At 45.9% G+C, this 18,895-nt stretch overlaps 1 protein-coding gene across 1 annotated transcript; it reads right to left on the bottom strand.

The window, feature by feature from the left end:
- Window positions 1–318: 318 nt before the first annotated feature.
- On the bottom strand, window positions 319–7,680 carry LOC115899636 (claudin-11-like). Its single transcript, XM_030937664.1, has 4 exons — window positions 7,229–7,680; window positions 2,993–3,177; window positions 986–1,103; window positions 319–596 (listed from the first exon to the last, which is right to left on the bottom strand). Exons 1-4 carry the CDS (start codon window positions 7,452–7,454, stop codon window positions 319–321), a joined length of 807 nt encoding a protein of 268 aa, XP_030793524.1. The 5' UTR covers window positions 7,455–7,680.
- Between the last annotated feature and the right edge of the window lie 11,215 nt (window positions 7,681–18,895).

The following is an 18,895-nucleotide window of genomic DNA, read 5'->3' as shown; positions in this document are numbered from 1 at the left end:
GAGAGCCTGCTGCTCCTGCGCTACTCATCTGGCTTTAGAAACAACTGGCTCCTATTTCTTCCTCCACAGCAGGAACCAAATCCTCACACCATTAAATGTAACTGCTGAGAAGATAACGCTGTACAACACACATAATTTTTTTAAGGTTTCACAAAAATAATGACAGATTTTCAGTGTCAGAAAAAACAGATTTTAATTAGCAGTGTTCACAGTTCCCATACCAGGACTAGCTGTGATACTGTGTCCAGTTCCCAGGCCCCTGAACGCCAGGGGATGCCTCATCTTCTTTAGTCGAATGAGGTTTTCGCCCAGCCCCATTCAGTGACCCTGAGGACCCTGCCCAGGCCTAGTGCTGGCTTCTCTGAGGGAGTGGCAGAAAACAGTCCAGAGGAACACAAAGGGAGCCTTCACTCCCCGTGCTCCTCCCACCACTGCCAACAGGGGAAACAAGGCACTTGGGGCTCCGTGGTGAGAAGACCTAGAGGAGATCAGCAGGTGCCACGCTGAGACAATGAGCTTTACATTTCCAGAGCTAGCTCGTTCAGTGAAAACAACATCCAACCCAAAGGCAGTGGTGACCCACTGAGAAATAAATCCTGATAGGAGCAAAGCAGGCAGACAATATCGGAAATGCAAGGCCATAAAAGTGCAAATGAGGGGACTCCAGTGAGTGTCCGGAAACGGGCAGCCTCCTTGGGTGGGGTCAGATCCCTCAATGTCCTGCCTCCCCCATAGTTTCACTCCAGACAGGCAAACAAGGACTGAGGCACTCACCCACTCCCCAGTCCCACCTCATTTCTTCCTCTGTGATTCTGACTATCTACATTAACCACTTTTAGGAGACAAAGAAAACAAATTCAGCTAGGAAGTTTCAAACCTACCGGCTGCTTTTAGGGTAGTTTTTTTTAAAGCTATCTATGTATACTTTGCTTTTATCCCTCTATTTTTCCAGGGTTTGTGTGTTTGTTTTAGTGTGTTCTCTTACTTGCGGATACCTGGACACTCATACGGAAGGCCAGAATTTCTAAACATGAGCACCCAATACAACGGACCCATCTTTTGGCTCTGCCATCCTCAGAGCCCAGGAGAACCTTCTGGGACTTCTGTGAGAATGTGAGGAAAGTAACAAACAGCAAGTGTCTAGGAGAAGGGTTTCACCTGGATGCTGCAAACCCAGTTTACTTGTGAGCTTTGACTTTCCTGTTGGAAAGGAGTTGGACACACAGATCTGACCTCCATAGAGCAGGGCAAGAGGGGGCCCCTGTAAGTCAGATAAAGCACCGGATGCTGATGTGTGTTCCGTGTGATACTGGCACACAAATTCTTTGTGGCTGGAACCAAAATTTCCACATTCAGATTTTTCTCTGGAAATTACAGTGGTCTTTTCACTCCTGTTAACACATAAACACACACACACACACACATACACCTGTGGCTTCACAAGAACCTGCAAACCTCCGTCCCTTTGCAATCCTGGAAAATGGTGCCCCCCTCCATGTCCCCTCACCTTACTGGTGTCATTGTGAGTGTGAGGCCTCCAGATGGGAGGTACCCACCACTAAGTGGCGTCAACCCACACAGAATCCTGATGCCTATTCTTACCCCTCAAATTCATCATCTGCTATGCCAATCTGGGGGTATGAACTCCTTGTTTCAGAAGAACATGATTTATATCTAACCCATACCCAGTCTAATTTCTTCTCACTGATACGTGCACTTTGCAACAAGAGTTGTTGTTCTTAAAATTCATATCGTCTATTAGGATTTAGAATGTGCTGATAAAACTAGCATCTGAGGGGATAAAAATGGAGAGAAATGAAATCACTGACGAGAATAGAGCTAGAAGGACCCTCCACAGGTTGTTAAATGAAGCCCTCTATGTGCAGGTATAATCAGCAAAACCAAATGAGCACAGGCCGTTTCCTGTCCCTGGACTGTCCCTCCCCTCAATTCATGACCAGCCCACCTTCTCTTCAAGTCTCAGGGCTTATTGCTGGGTTCTTCTGCTCTGGAAACTCATCCAGTCCGGGTTAGGTGTCTTCCTATGTGTATGCACAGCCTGTATACCTTTTCTACATGAATACATACCATATTCTATTGAGGTGTTCAAGTACACTCAAAGCAAGATGGCCTATTTTCCCAGTGACCCCAGTACCTACCATGGTGCCTGGCCCATATGCTCAAGGAAGGCTTGCTGAGTTAAAGGATGGAGCCATCACCTGGTGGTCTAACCACCCTCAACTCCTGACTTTCTCTTGCCTTCCTCTTTACTTTTTTCTTTCTTTTTTTTTTTTTTTTTTTTTTTTTTTTTTTTTTGGAGTTGCACTCTGTCACCCAGGCTGGAATGCGGTAGAGCGATCTAAGCTCACCGCAACCTCTGCCTCCTGGGTTCAAATGATTCTTCTGCCTCAGCCCCTTATCGAGTAGCTGGGATTACAGGCATGCACCACTATACCTGGCTAATTTTTGTATTTTTAGTAGAGATGGGGTCTCACCATGTTGGCCAGGCTGGTCTCGAACTTCCAACCTCAGGTGATCCGCCCACCTCGGCCTCCTTCTTTATTAACTGAGTTTCTCAGTCTTGCCTGCACATAAGCATCACCTGGGAAGCTTTCAAAAAATATCTTTGCCTGGCCTGATGCCCAGAAAATTCTGATTCAATTGATCTGCTGTGGGACCTGGGCATAGGTGTTCAAAAAGGATTCCACTGTGAAGACTGGAAGGCTTCCGTCTTTCAGGTCTTTCCCTTAGGTATTTCCTACCTTCAAAATCCTCTTTCTCTTTCTCTTTTTAAACTTATCTTCATGTTCAGTGACTCCCAGAGACATTACTTAGCCCTCTATGTAAACTGCCCATAAAATACAAAGGGATACAGATTGTGGGGGTCCATCCCCCACTGGGTTCACTTGGCTTCCCTTCACATTTCTCTTGAACTTGAGAAGCAGCAACCACAAGATCTGAGATTCATCAGGCTCCCTCATAGGTGGGGTACCATTGAGAAAGCTGTCTTACCCAGCAGAATGAGCAAAACACCAGCCAGCTGGGCCCGCCTGTACTTAGCCACACCGGGCTCATGGCCCATCCGGATGCAGGGAAGAACAGTCAGCAGCAGTAAAATGGCTGGCAGACCCAGGACTGAGGCAGCAATCATCAGGGCACGGCAGGCCTGCACGTAGCCTGGGAACAAGAGAGCAGATGGGAAAGGTTAGACCACGGGGTTCTCTTGCTTCCTGAGTCCTGCCTTAGGGGAATTCAGCACCATCTCCCTTCCTCCCTCTTGGCCCATTCCAGGACTTAGAAGGTGCTAGTATTGTCCAAGGTCACTAAGCACTTTTCAACTTTTAAAACAACTCAGCAAGAAAAAAGGAGGCTGGAGAGACTAAATGGGGACCCCTGGTTTAGGCCACTTGGCCAAGTTTCCGGGATGGAGGGGCCAAGAGTCCATTTACATTATTACATCCCCATGAGAAAGTTCAGATGAAAACTCAAATCTCCCAAGAATCATTCTGTGAGGGCCTCTATTGGTTCCAGTCTGCTATTGATAGCTCTACTTGTCTGACCCTGGGCAAGTTACTTAACCATGATGTCTTATTTTCCACATCTATAAAGTAACAATAGGCCAGGCACGGTGGCTCACACCTACAATCCCAGCACTTTGGGAAGCCAAGGCAGGTGAATCCTCTGAGGTCAGGAGTTCAAGACCAGCCTGGCCAACATGGCAAAACTCTATCTCTACTAAAAATACAAAAATTAGCCTGGTGTGGTGGTGTACGCCTGTAGTCCCAGTTACTCGGGGAGGCTGAGGCAGGAGAATCACTTGAACCTGGGAGGTGGAGGTTGCAGTGAGCTGAGATAGAGCCACTGCACTCCAGCCTGGGTGACAGAACGAGACTCTTTCTCAAAATAAATAAATAAATAAATAAATAAAGTATTGATAATAATGTAATAGTACCTGCATCTCTCTAACAGAATTCTACTGAAGATTACATTAGTTAATTTATGCAGTGCTTAAAACGGTGCCTATACCAAATCCTCAAAAAAGGTTAATTGTTATCATTGGTGCTCTTGTCCGTCTCAGTGCAGTGCTTTCATCTCCAGGTTGTCCTAGGTGATTTTCTCCTAACCATGTGCTTTCATTCACATTGGCTGTGGCCCTAACCCAGATTAAGCTAAAATTCAGGCTTCCTCTCTTTGCTGTCTCCCCAGAGGCTGTCCTCATGGATCCTGCCCCTAAATGGTTGGGTGCCATCTGCCTCCCCCACAGTACCCTGGGCATCCTTCCCCAGCTGTCCATCATTGCTTAAAAGGCATCTCTCCAGCCCTCAGGGTTCCTGGATGGCAGACACCTGCCTTGGTATTCATGGAGTTAACACAGTGCCCACAACAGATCATGGAAACAATTGCGAATCAAGGAACCCCGTCTCTACTAAAAAATACAAAAAACTAGCTGGGCAAGGTGGCGGGCGCCTGTAGTCCCAGCTACTCGGAGGCTGAGGCAGGAGAATGGCGGTAAACCCGGGAGGCGGAGCTTGCAGTGAGCTGAGATCCAGCCACTGCACTCCAGCCCGGGCGACAGAGCGAGACTCCGCCTCAAAAAAAAAAAAGAGAACTGAAAAACAGAAGTGTAGAGAAAAACTACATGAACTTTATCCTGTCAAGTAAAATGCCAAGTAAAAACTTTATTAAGAAACAGATTACAATATGTGTCATATTTATTTAGAATAACTCTGACAAGACACTGGGAGAATTTCATAGACAAATTTGTTTCACTTTTAAATGTAATGTTTCTCATTAAAACTCTCCCTCCTCTTAAAAAAGGGGGGGGGGGCGCATTTATTACTCTCCCTTTTTTGCTCAGAAGGAACTAGTACTAGTGGCCTGGGTGAGGCAGAGTTCATAGCAAAGCCAGGAAACTAAACTAGCCCGGCATCCGCCTCACACACCAGGACCCTCACGTGCAAAGTCCTAATTTCAACGCTGTCTCTTAGCAAGGTACATTTTACCAGAATTCGGACTTCACAAGGGCCCTCTTCCAGCACTGCCCATCTCAGCTCCTTCAGAATTAAAGATAATCAGTCAAGTATCTACTGACTTGAAGATCTCCAGAAAGGAGCTCCAGGAAGTCTGAGGCCCATCCCCTGACCCAGCCATCTGCCCCTGCGGCTTGTAGAGAGCCGGCACCCACACAAAGGAGGCAGTCAACTGGCAATGCAGGTTCTGAAATCCACGGCACTGGCTGTCCACATGCTACAGTGCCAAGGCCATGTCCGGACACCAAAAGATGGGGACTGAGGACTGTTACTGCCTCCACCCAAAGTGTGACGGAGGGGGAAGGCAGGAAGGACTAGCACCGCCCCCCACTCCCCCAATATGCACTCCCCTCTGGAGGACAGCCTTTGTTCTCTGAAAACAAACCACTTGGCACTGAATGCTCAGTAAAGTTAATTTCAGGAGAAGGAAGCAAAGGTAATTTTATGCTTCAAAGATCCCTACAAATACCATGCCCAGCTTTTAGTAAAATACTACAGCTACCATTCATGAAGCATCTACTATCTCAAAAGAGATTACATTTCTTATCTCATTAATCCTCAAATAATCGTGAAAGATGGGTGGTTGATCTGATTTTAACTTTTTCAAAAGAAGACAACCGTGGTTCCCTGATGCTAGCAATTTGTCCCCCGTCACCCAGATTGTGAGTCCTGGATCCCGGAGGCTGGCCTGGGCCTGCCAACACCAGCATTAGCCAAAGCTGAGTCTAGATCTGGGTTCGTTGACCTCTGGCCTTCTGAAAGTTCAAAATGAAGTAAAGGATAGTGTAAGGCAAGCCAGGCAAGCACTGCCCACAGCTATTGTGTGCCAGAGGCCATGCCAGGTCCAGAAGAGGAAGCAAAGAGAATTAACAGGACGCCATCTCTATCTTCAAGGAATTTAAAACGTAGTGGGAGAACTTCACTCACGAACAATCAACAAAAAACAAGATAAAATGTGCCTTTGTGGGGATAAGAGCCAAGGACTAGGCAGCGAGGAGGAAGGAGGGATTCAGATTCCGACTGCGAGGACTGGAAATAGGGGGTGCTTGGAGGAGGCTTAAGGGGCGAGCAGAGTCTTTTATCTGACTGGCGGCTTTCAGGGACAAGTTTCTCCCCATCTTGAGGAAACCGGGAAAATCCTTTAAGTGAGCACAATCCACGAAGGCTGGGGGGCAGAAGCCCACCTTGTAGAGACCGGGACAAGGACATGCCTTTGGGGCAGGACAGAGATTCCAGCAGAAAACCAAGGGGGTGCCCCCGACCTCGCCATTGCCCAGCTGGCTCGTGGTTTGAATCTGAATTGAGACTGTCGCCCAGAACGTTTCCACAGGACACATGTGAAGATGTGGCCCCTGGCCCGCGTTAGGCTGTCAATTTTTAGCTCCCCTTTCCACTCTGAGGCACGCTGGCGGGGTGGCGGCGAGCGACCCTCGGCGGAGCGCTCCGTGTCTCCCCAGTGGAGTCCGCCCTCCGAGGAGCCCCTGCTCGTCCCTATCCAACCCAGCGGCGCGGTGCGGGAGCCGGCGTCACCGCAGCCCCGCGGTCGGACGCGCCCACAGCAGGGGCGGGGGCAGCGGAGATGGCCTGGGCACGTGCGGGAATCAACCTGTCATTTCCCAAACCAAGCAGCCCAGAGCGCCTTGGACGTGAATCGCTCAGCGGCTGGGCGGACAGAGCTAGGAGGGCTCTAACCTGAATGGGGCGCTTCGCCCATCCTATGAGGACCGGAAAACTCAGCCTAAGCCGGTTCGATTCTCCTGTCCGCTTGTGTTACACGCTCCTTCTCACCTCTGCGGGCGGAATCTAACGCGAAGGCTCGGCGCCCCGGGGAAGGCCGGGCGGGAGCGGGAAGCACTTTGGGAAGCGGACGGTGGAAGGATGCGGGCTGGGGCCGCAGTAATTAATACGGACTCAGTTCCTATTATATATTCCGGTTTGTTCATTCTCAAGGTGACTCGGCCAGTGTTACCACCGGCCACAATGCCACTTTACCCCAAATTCCAAATAAGAATACTGAGGCCTAGAGAAGTTAAGTTCGGGGCTGCCTAATTCTTCTACAACAATGTGGGACTAGGGATGTCAAAAACGAACCCAAAGGTCTTTAAGCCCCCAAAATGTCTCTGTGACCGCCGTCTAATATCCCGCTCTTTACCCAGAGGATAAGGATTGGGGAGCCGCCGCCAAGCTCGTGTCCTTACCCGGCAGGATGAGGATGTCCACCAGGGGCTTGCAGTGGTACAGCCCCGTGGCCATGACGCAGTCGGCCCACAGCCCCTTGGAGCCCAGCTCGTCCAGCTTGCGACAGGTGGGGATGGTGTAGCCGCAGGTCACCACCCAGTCATTGGTGGAGGTGGTCACGATGACGCCGATCCAGCCCACGAAGCTCGTGACGAAGCCCACCACCTGCAGGCACGTGGCTACCATGGTGGGCGCCAGTTCGTCCCCGTGCCTCGCCCCTCACGGCTGTGCCTGGGTCCGGGCTGGACAGTGCCTGCCCAGGTACGTCTCCCACGCTCGCGAGTCGCTGGAGGGCGACGGCCCGAGGCGGGACACTGGAGGCGGAGGTTGGCGCGGGAGGCTGCGAGCTCAGCGGCTAAGGGCTCACGGCGGGGATAGCAGAGCTGCTGGGCAGCGCGCCCCCGCCCCCTCTTTAAGCCCCGCGGCTCCGGCCGGCGAACACCAATCGGCGGCAGCCCCGGGGCGCGCCGGCCAATCGCGGGGCGGGGCCGGGAGGGGAGTGTGAAGGGGAGCAGAGCAACCCCAGGGGGGCCATTGGGCCGCCTCGCCCGGTCCGCAGCGCAGTCCCGCGATGCAAAGTAAGAGAATTCCATCCAGGTCCAAAGAAACGTAAAGCGCAAAGAGGGCGTGCGTTTGTCGAGAGTTCTGTTTTGCTGCGACTGGTTTCTCTTCTTATAAGCCCCTCTCTCCTCTCAGTCTCTGAGTCTCCCTTCCGCTCCGACCCTCCTCAGTTCCTCCCTGCTCGCTCCTTCTTCCCTGCTGCGAGCACTGCAAGGGCGCTCGGTACAGTCCTCCGACGACCCAGGATTGTGACAGCCTGAAAAGTGCCGTAGGGACAGATGCGAAGCATTCAGTACACACAGTTACTAGAAGAAAGAAAACGATGCTTTTCAGTGGTTGAACATCATCAACGGCAAACGTGGCCATGGTAATGGTGGCAACAATAGCAACTCACATTTATCGAGCTGTGTTATATATTATGCAGATGCATTTTACATGCATTAGCTCATTTAATTCTCATAACAGCCTTTAAGGTAGGAACAATTGTCAATTACACATACTAGGCCGGGCGTGGTGGCTCACACCTGTAATCCCAGCACTTTGGGAGGCCGAGGTGGGCGGATCACCTAAGGTCAGGAGTTCGAGACCAGCCTGACCAACATGGTGAAACCCCATCTCTACAAAAAATATAAAAAGTAGCCGGGCATGGTGGTGCATGCCTGTAATCCCAGCTATTTGGGAGGCTGAGGCAGGAGAATAACTTGAAGGAGATTGCAGTGAGCCAAGATTGAGCCACTGCACTCCAGCTTGGGTGACTGAGACACCGTCTCAAAAGTAAACAACAACAACAACAAAATTACAGTCACTAGCCATAGAGAAACAGCACGAGAAGGTTAAGTTGCCCAAGTTCACACAGCTAGGAAGGGGTAGACACCATGGGCCCATCTCATCCCTTTCATGAACCATTTCTGGGAAACTGTCCTGATTATCAGTCTAAAAATTCCTAAAGGGTTCATGTGTCCCATTTCAGATGCATTAAAAGCTACAGCGGACTTCTCTGGCTCACTGTAAATAAATTAATATCTGTACCCCACTGAGAAAACTGCCTAGCCCAGAATGAGCACTCTGATAGTAGAAAGCTATCATCATCACCATCAACATCATTAAGCCACCATGCATACAAATAGGCCCCATTATCTGCACCTTTTTATTCAGATAGGGAAGTCCTCCTTGAGCTGTATTTACATTCAACAGTTTTCACTCCCTTTGAAACATTTGGCTTATCTTATTATTTCCTTGGATCCATTCCCTTGGACCACTGCCTCCTCACCAATCATGAGACTTAAACGTGTGAGGATTTCAGCAAGCACAAAAACTTCCTGCTCAGCATTCTAAAATCTAAGATAGAACCATAAATCACAGGTACTGAGCTTTCCCAAAGCCAGCCCTAACGCTGGTTATCAGTGCAATCACCATGTCTTCTAGGAAAGCCTGGACTTGAGGAGACAATTACATTTCCCTGGAGACCCCAAGGAAATCAAGTGCGCACACAGAAATGGCTCTTGTAATTGATAGCAGAGTGTCAAGTACAAGGGTCACAGTAATCACCCAGGAAGCACGGTGACTAAGAACGCAGGTCAACTGCCCAAGTTCAAATCTTGGCTCCATTACTTTCCGGCTGTGGGACAAAGTGACTTTATCATTCTTGGCCTCCTTTTCTCATTTGTAAAATGAGGATGAAAACTGTACTTACCTCATAGGCTTTTTTATTATTCTGTGAGTTATTAGGTTGGTGCAAAAGTATTAAACATAATGGCAAAAAACCATGATTGCTTTTGTACCTAACCTAATCATACAGATGCAGAACTTAAAGTAACATTTGGTACAAAATAAGTGTTCAGAAATCCCTGGCTAATGTGATGCTTCAGAACATTGTCGTTGTTGTTGTTGTTTGAGACAAGATCTCACTGTGTCACCCCGGGTACAGTTCAATGGCGTGATCATGGCTCACCGTAGCCTTGAACCCCAGGACTCAAATGATCCTCCCACCTCAGCTTCCTGAGTAGCTAAGACTACAGGCATGAGTCACCATGCCCAGCTAATTTTTTTTATTAGTAGTAAAGAGAAGTTCTCACTATGTTGCCCAGGCTGGTCTTGAACTCCTGTGCCCAAGCAATCCACCTGCCTTGGCCTCCCAAAGTGCTGGGATTATAGGCGTAAGCCAGCACGCTTGGCCTGATTTTGCATTCTTATGTATCCTCCCTATATTCATATGAGTTTGATTTGTGGAAACTATTCCATAGGAGTATGTTCCGAGTGAGCCACTGTGTGTGGGGGACGTTTTATCACCAGGGTCTATGGACTGAATGTTTTCAGATATTTCCTTATAACACTTTTTAAAAATGGCTTTTATGCTAAGTACAACATAAAACATAAAACCCAAGCAACATTAACTTACTGGAAAAGCCCTCATGAAATCTGCACTCTTATGCCTCCATTAGAATTTGACATTGGAACCATGAAACTTCAACCAATCAGAATTCGATAATGCCCAGATCATCCACAGGTTACATACACATAGTGTTTGTAAAGCCAGATTTCAGAACTCAGGCACTAAATGGTTTAAAAAAAAAAAAAAATTACCAGATTTTTTTTGGTGTCTTGGACTGGGACCTCCTAGGTTCACATTCTGTCTTCACCACTTGAGCTGGCCCTTCACCTACGTGACTCTCAGGTTCTTCATGTACAAAGTGAGATAGTAAATGCTCCCTTAGGGTAAGGTGAGGATCAAGTGAGATAATTTATACGAAGTACTCAGCATAGTGCCCAGCACTGCTGGACACTCATTCACATTAGACACTGTTAGAATGATTTATAGGCAGCATAGATCAATTGGAAATGGGAGTGCCTTTGGTAGAGATACAAGCTAAATAATTAGGTTATTATTATCATTATCCAATGAAAGAAATTGTAAAGCCAGTTGTCTAATCCATTCCGGCATAGATGTACAAAAGGCCACTTGAGGAGGCCACAAGATGTAACCTGTTTGAATTCATTTGCCCAGGTAAAGAGAGGGCTTGTCCCTTCAAAGGAAGGCAGGAAACCGTGGAAGCAAAGAGAACTGGAGGCCAAGAGGCAGAGAGACGCAATGGGAATCCTTGACTATTTTCAGAGTCTGTGGCTCACAGACTCTGAGGATGCAGTGCCATTAGCAAGGCTCTGTAGGGTGGGGAGTCCCTCAAGCTATCTCAGCTGAGATTTTTGCTAAAATCATCCACATTGGGGCCGGGCACAGTGGCTCACGCCTGTAATCCCAGCACTTTGGGAGACCAAGGCGGGCGGATCACGAGGTCAGGAGTTTGAGATCAGTCTGACCAACATGGTGAAACCCCGTCTCTACTAAAATATAGATAGATAGATAGATAGATAGATAGATAGATAGATAGATAGATAGATGATAGATAGATAGATAGATTAATTAGCCGGGCATGCTGGCAGGCGCCTGTAGTCCCAGCTACTCAGGAGGCTGAGGCAGAAGAATCGCTTTTGAACCTGGGAGGTGGAGGTTTGCAGTGAGCCCGAGATCGTGCCATTGCACTCCAGCCTGGGCGACAAGAGCAGACTCCATCTCAATATATATGTATATATACAAAATTAGGCAGGCATGGTGGCGCATGCCTGTAATCCCAGCTACTCGGGAGGCTGAGGCAGGAGAATCGCTTGAACCCAGGAGGCAGAGGTGGCGGTGAGCCAAGATCGCACCATTGCACTCCAGCCTGGGCAACAAGAGCAAACTCTGTCTCAAAAAAAAAAAAAAAAAAAAAAAAAAAAAACATCTACATTGCTTGGCTGTGTCTCTCCTCCCAAACCCTCTTTGTGATTAAGACCTGACTTCCCATGCAGCACAACTACTAAACTGATATTCTGGGTTTGCACAATCTCAGGTACCTTTCAGTTGTAAGAGTCCTCTCAAGGTCTAATCACCCTAATAATCACCAGATAAATGTCTAATCACCAGATAAATGTCAATGATTGGTCCCCAGACCATCCAGACAAAGGTTTTCTCAGTTAATTTTTTCTCAGCAAACTCTGCCATGCCATCGCTTCACATTTCTACAGTACATATCAGAACTAGGAAAGTATAGCTGAGACCTGATTTCAGGCCTTCTATCCCTAAGTCCAATGTTTTTTTCCATTATAAAAAAATGTAAGACAAGTCATATGCTCTATGGCTTGAGCATAAGTTCGTTCCTTCATCTTATTCTTATTCAAAGGTATTTGAAGGGGGGGATTAGGGGATTAGGGCCTGTAAGGCCCTAAAACCCAGGTGTGAACTAAACAAAGGAAAAGTCTTGGTTAACTGTTCTTCTACCATTTACACCTAAAAATAGTTAAACTAAAATGCTATTCAGTTAGAGCACAAATGCACATCACGAGGCAGATGTGACTGCTGGCAAGCATCAAAAACCCACATTGAGAGCAAAGTTTGGGCCAAGGAGTAAGCTCTTAGCGCCTGCTAGTGGTTATCTTTTATCATTGCATGGCTGGTAAAAAACGGAAGGGAGCTGTAACTTGTAGAGAAATATGATTAACCTCAGCTTCGCACATTCCAAATGAGGGATAATTAAACCCATCTGGAATGTGTATTTCTCTGTGGAAGTTTTCTTCATATATTTAAAAAAGGTGATTCACCTCTTTAGAAAACTAAACATGAAAACACAGGACATATATGAAATTACTTAAGCAAGATTATTCATTTAAAAAATCAATTACTTCTACTAGGCTGTCATTTAGTTAGTTAGTTAGTTAGTTAGTTAGTTAGTTAGTTAGTTAGAGACAGAGTCTTGCTGTCCCCCTGGAGGCTGGAGTGTGGTGGCACGAACATAGCTCACTGTAACTTCAAACTTCTGGGCCCAAGTGATCCTCCCACCTCAGCCTCCTAAGTAGCTAGGACTATAGATGCATATCACCACACCTGGCTAATTTTTTATTGTTGTATTTTTTATAGAGATGGGGGAAGGGTCTTTCTATGTTGCCCAGGTTGGTCTCAAACTCTTGGCCTCAAAAGATAACCCCATCTCAGCTCCCAATCACATCCGGCCTGGTGACCTCTTTTTAAAGGATAAATTCCTCTGGTGGATTTTAAATATTTGATAATACACACATTTTTAGAAATACTGTAGAACAAATTCATAGCATAAAAAGAGTATCAAGCATAGGCTTTGAAAATGAAATGCCTTGTAAGTTACAGGATTTTGTCTATTTTGTTCATCGCTGAAACTGTTGAGTGTGGCACAGTACATGGCATACACAAAGGCACTCAATACATACCTGTTGAATGGAGGGGGGAGAGATTGAATTTGCAAGCCTACAAGTTTCACTAGGATAAGAACCTGAAGACACCATGCAGAAGAAATCAGGAGGTGGTGATTAGAGCTGGTCTAGGGAGTGGGCAAGAGGCAGAGTAGAGCTCTTTGTGGTCTCAGGTACCCACCTGGTGTCCACAGTGAAGTGAAGCCTTCCCCAGTTGAAGGGATGTGTACTGCTCAGGTCTCAAACAAAAAAGTCTCTAATTACCTAGACACGCTGGCCTCAATGCATATACCTCCATCAGATAAGAGTGGCACCTTCACAACTCACTTCCACCTAGAGATTCAAATTCAGCTACAAGAGGGGAAAAAAATTCCTTTTCAGGAAATTTCTCCAGTAATCGCTGTGGAAAACACACCAGGTTCTCTAGAACAGACAACGGGGCTCCAGGTGCTCCCCCATATCGTGCCCTTCCTTCGCAGTGCAACTAGAATATCTTTCCTTCAGAAGCCTTTCATCATCCAAATTTCCCCTCCTTCAGCTTGTAGAGTAAAATAATGAAAACTTGTACCTGGAGTTTTAGGCTTGAATCCTCTCAGAGTGTTTTCTATCTTCTGTCTTCAGGCAGGCAATTCTATTCATCTACTTCTCTGCCAAGAGTCTCAGACTGCATTAAATGATATCCTGTCTAATTCAACCTATGAGATCATAGTTCCTAAAGAAGAGCAAAAGTCCTTATTTTTACCCCAAATTCAACTGTTGATTACATTTTCAGAAAACGCAGTAGTAATAGAGTATGTAAGTGCTGAAGGGAAAAATAAGGAAATAATCTAACTAAAAAGCTACGTCTTTAAATTCTCTATCTTAATAATTAAGGGGCAGGGCGCAGTGGTCACACCTGTAATCCTAGCACTTTGGGAGGCCAAGGCAGGCAGATCACCTGAGGTCAGGAGTCAAGACCAGCCTGGTCAACATGGTGAAATGCCATCTCTACTAACACTACACAAAAATAGCTCGGTGTGAAGGTGGATGCCTGTAATCCCAGCTACTCGGGAGGCTGAGAAAAGAGAATCATTTGAATCCAGGAGGCAGAGGTTGCAATGAACCAAGATCACGCCACTGCACTCCACCCTAGGCAGCAGAGTGAGACTCTGGCTCCCAAAAATAGTAATAATAATAAAGAACAGGTGTTTGTTGGCCAGGCGCGGTGGTTCACGCCTATAATCCTAGCACTTTGGGAGGCTGAGGCGGGTGAATCATGAGGTCAGGAGTTCAAGACCAGCCTGTGGTGAAACCCCATCTCTACTAAAAATACAAAAAAGTAGCTGGGTGTAGTGGGGAGTGCCTATAAACCCACCTACTCAGGAAGCTGAGGCAGGAGAATCACTTGAGTCCGGGAGGTGGAGGTTGCAGTGAGCTGAGATTCGTGCCACTGCATTCCAGCCCAGGAGACAGAGTAAGACTCTGTCTCAAAAAAAAAGAACAGGTGTTTGCATTTAGCTACCTAGGACATGGAAACACAGAGCAATTTATTGACTTTTAAGTCTTTTACTGAAAACATGAATAATAAAATGATCAAAACAATCATGTGTCCTCTTATTATTCATTTAATATATAATAAAAATCACAAATCATGTTATCAATGCTACACTGTTCCATAAAAAACTGTCTACAGGAGAAGCCTATGTCTCAATTACACCAATTGTTTTCTTTTGTTTCTTATGTAAATAAAGATTCTATTTTATTAAATTATCCTGAATGAGGACATTGTTTGGCACCAAGATCCAAAGCAGACATCAGAGTAGAGTTGTAAGGTTGGAATCCTGGCTCCATCACTAATTAGTAGGCTGTTTAACTGTTTTGTTTAGTAACTGCATTTAATAACTAATATTCTATTTCCTCACCAGAAAAATTGTATTAACAATGGTAACTGGCTGAGCACAGTAGCTCATGTCTGTAATCCCAGTGCTTTGGGAGGATGAGACAGGAAGATTGCTTGACGCCAGGAGTTTTAGACCAGCCTCGGCAACCTGTCTCTACAAAAACAAAAATAGGCCGGGCGCGGTGGCTCAAGCCTGTAATCCCAGCACTTTGGGAGGCTGAGATGGGTGGATCACGAGGTCAGGAGATCGAGACCATCCTGGCTAACACGGTGAAACCCCGTCTCTACTAAAAAAATACAAAAAAAACTAGCCAGGTGAGGTGGCGGGCGCCTGTAGTCCCAGCTACTCGGGAGGCTGAGGCAGGAGAATGGCCTAAACCCGGGAGGCGGAGCTTGCAGTGAGCTGAGATCCGGCCACTGCTCTCCAGCCTGGGCGACAGAGTGAGACTCCGTCTCAATATATATATCTACTGATAGTCCTAGCTACTGAGGAGGCTGAGGCAGGAGGATCACTTAAGCCCAGCAGTGGGAGGTTACAACATGCTATGATTGCATCACAGCACCCCATGCTGGACAACAGATGGAGACTGTCTCAAAACAAAAAACAACAGTAACTATTTCATAATAGCTATTAGAATGTTATAATTAAATGTTTTTCTAAATGTAAAATTCTTGGAGTAGTGCCTAACACATAGTAAGTACTCAATAACTATTGGCTTCTATACCAAAAATAATCAGTTGGTTGTAAACCTGTTTGTTTGTTGTTTGTTGTTTGCGGCAGGCAGGGTCTCCTTCTGTATCCCAGGCTGGAGTGCAGTGGCAGGCTATCACAGCTCACTGCAGCCTTTGATGCTCCCTGCCCACCAAGTTCAGGTGATCCTCCCACCTTGCCTCTTGAGCAGCTGTGGCCATATGTGCCCAACCACCACAGCCGACTAATTTTTTTTCATTATGGACAGGGGTCTTACTATGTGGCTCGAAACTCCTGGCATCAACTTCTGGTAAACACAATCTAACCTTCATATACAGAGTGAAACTCAAAATGTTTCAAAATCTGGTAACATGTGAATAAGAATTGGAAGGAAGAAAATGTGATCTCAACTACAAGTACAGCCTTTTAAACAGCTAAATAATTCTAGCCATCCCTCTCTTGCTTTGGTTAAGATTTAACAACTGTATACAATTCCTTTTTCATTCCAACGACGGTATTTTGCAGAACTTAGCTTGGCCACTGGAGGGCTCTTGCGGTCTCCCGTTAGTTCTAGATAAATGATTTTGATAAAAACTAACTTTACTGACACACAAAGGATGAATTTACAAAATACCAATTAGCACTGCTGACATACCCCATTTCAAAAATAATTTGCAATATATAGCAAAAGAATTTAAAATATCACATTGTTTGATCTAGCTTCTAAAAATGCATCTAATAAAATATCAAATTGTTTTTTATTACATTTCAATTAACTGTTCAATTAAGAAGTAAATTATATGTTATAAAATATGAATCTTGGCCAAGCACTGTTGGCTCATGCCTGTAATTCCAGCACTTTGGGAGGCCAAGGAGGCAGATCATTGAGGCCAGGAATTGAAGACCAACCTAGGCAACATGGAGAAACCCCGTCTACTAAAATACAAAAATTAGCGGGTGTGGTGTGGTTAGCTTTAGCGCGGGCCTGTAGCCCCAGATAGTCTGGAGACTGAGGCAGAAAATCGCTTGAACCCAGGAGGCGGAGGTTGCGGTGAGCAGAGATCGCACCAATACACTCCAGCCTGGGCAACAGAGCAAGATCATGTCTCAAACAAAATAAATAAATAAAATAAAACATGAATTTCAAAATACAAATTTCTAAATGTAATTCCAAAATATCTGTACAGTTAGAGATTAGTTTTTTAAAATATATAAATATATTTGGAAAATATACACCAAAATGTTAACAACTTTTTTGGGTAGTGAAATTGAGAGTTTTTCCTCTTTTGTTCTTCAGACATTTTCCAGTTCTCCATAATGAACGTGAATTTTGATCATGAGGAAAAAAAATGTTTTAAATTGTAAAATATTTTAAGTATTTTTAAATATTCATTATTATATAAGGATCTATAAAGAGTACAGGCATACCACAGAGATAATATGGGTTCAGTTCCAGATCACCACAGTAAAGCAAATATCACAACAAAGCAAGTCATGCAAATTATTTGGCTTCCCAGTACATACAAAAGGTATGTTTATGCTATACTGTAATCTATTAAGTGTAGAATAGCAGTAAGACTTGTAAAAATCTACATACCGGCCTGGCGCGATGGCTCACGCTTGTAATCCCAGCACTTTGGGAGGCCGAGGCGGGCGGATCACAATGTCAGGAGTTCAAGACCAGCCTGGCCAATATGGTGAAACCCTGTCTCTACTAAAAATAGGAAAATCAGCTGTGCATGGTGGCGCATGCCTATAGTCCCAGCTGCTCGGGAGGCTGAGGCAGGAGAATTGCTTGAACCCGGGAGGTGGAGGTTTCAGTGAGCCAAGATCGTGATACTGCACTCCAGCCTGAGCAACAGAGCGAGACTCCATCTAAAAAGAAAAAAAAAAAAAGGAAAGAAAAGAAAGAAAAAGAAAAAGAAAAATGTACATTCCTTAATTTAAAAATACTTTATTGCTTAAAAAAATGCTAACAATGATATGAACCTTCAGCAAGTCAATCTTTTTGGTGGTGCAGGGTCTTGCCTCCATGTTGATGTCTGCTGACTGATAAGGGTGGTGGTTGCTGAGGGTTGAGGTGGCTGTGGAAATTTCTTTTGGAGTGCAAGGGTGCCATCTCGGTTCACCACAACCTCCACCTCCTGGGTTCAAGCGATTCTCCTGCCTCAGCCTCCCAAGTAGCTGTGCCACCACACCCGGCTAATTTTGTATTTTAGTAGAGATGGGGTTTCTCCATGTTGGTCAGGCTGGTCTTGAATTCCCAACCTCGGTTGATTCACCCGCCTCCGCCTCCCAAAGTGCTGGGATTACGGGCGTGAGCCACCGCACCCAGCCAGCAATTTCTTAGGATAAGAAAACAACGCCTGTAATCCTAGCACTTTGGGAGGCCAAGGCAGGCTGATCAATCTGAGGGTCAGGAGTTCGAGACCAGCCTGGCCAAACACAGCAAAACACTTCTGTCTCTCCTAAAAATACAAGAATTAGCCAGCGTGGTGGCAGGTGCCTCTTATACCAGCTACTCGGGAGGCTGAGGCAAGAGGAGAATCACTTAAGCCTGGAGGTGTGAGGTTGCAGTGAGCCAGGATTGCATCACTGCACTCCAACCTGGATGACAAAGTGAGACTGTATCTCAAAAAAAAATTTTATCTGTAGCATGCGGTGCTATTGTGATAGCATTTTACCTATAGTAAAATTTCTTTCAATAATATTCCCAGCATCTTCACCAGGAGTATATTCCATCTCAAGAAACCACTTTCTTTGTTCGTCCATAAGAAGCAACTCTGCATCTGTCCAGGTTTTATCCTGTGATTGCAGCAATTCAGTCACATGTAATTCTAGTTCTTTTACTATTTTCACACATCTGTGGTGATTTCCTCCACTAAGGTTTTGAATCCCTCAAAGTCATGCAGGAGGGTTGGACTCTGCTTCTTAACTTGTGAATGTTGATATTTTGACCTCCTCCTATGGAATCATGAGTGTTCTTAATGTCATCTAAAATGATGAATCCTTTCCAGAGGTTTTGTGTTTATCTTGCCCAGATCCAACAGAGGAATCACTATCTAGCCAGCCCATAGCCTTACAAAATCTATTTCTTAAAATAATAAAACTTGAGGTGCGGCACGGTGGCTCATGCCTGTAATCCCAGCACTTTGGGAGGCTGAGGGGGTGGATCACAAGTTCAGGTGTTCAAGACCAGCTGACCAATATGGTGAAACCCCTTCTCTACTAAAAATACAAAAA

Source organism: Rhinopithecus roxellana, chromosome 1, assembly GCF_007565055.1.
Source record: "Rhinopithecus roxellana isolate Shanxi Qingling chromosome 1, ASM756505v1, whole genome shotgun sequence".
In the NCBI taxonomy this organism is placed as follows: domain Eukaryota; kingdom Metazoa; phylum Chordata; class Mammalia; order Primates; family Cercopithecidae; genus Rhinopithecus; species Rhinopithecus roxellana.
This window is presented reverse-complemented; position numbering and strand designations above follow the sequence as displayed.

What these genes read in the sequence shown, in the direction of transcription:
- LOC115899636 (XM_030937664.1), bottom strand. Translation starts at nt 7,454, where the DNA reads ATGGTAGCCACGTGCCTGCAGGTGGTGGGCTTCGTCACGAGCTTCGTG. An exon ending in GTAAGACAGCTTTCTCAATG is followed by an intron (nt 1,104 to 2,992) that starts GTACCCCACCTA and finishes ACATTCTCACAG; the next exon opens with AAGTCCCAGAAGGTTCTCCT. An exon ending in GAGTGTCCAGGTATCCGCAA is followed by an intron (nt 597 to 985) that starts GTAAGAGAACAC and finishes TGCTCCTATCAG; the next exon opens with GATTTATTTCTCAGTGGGTC.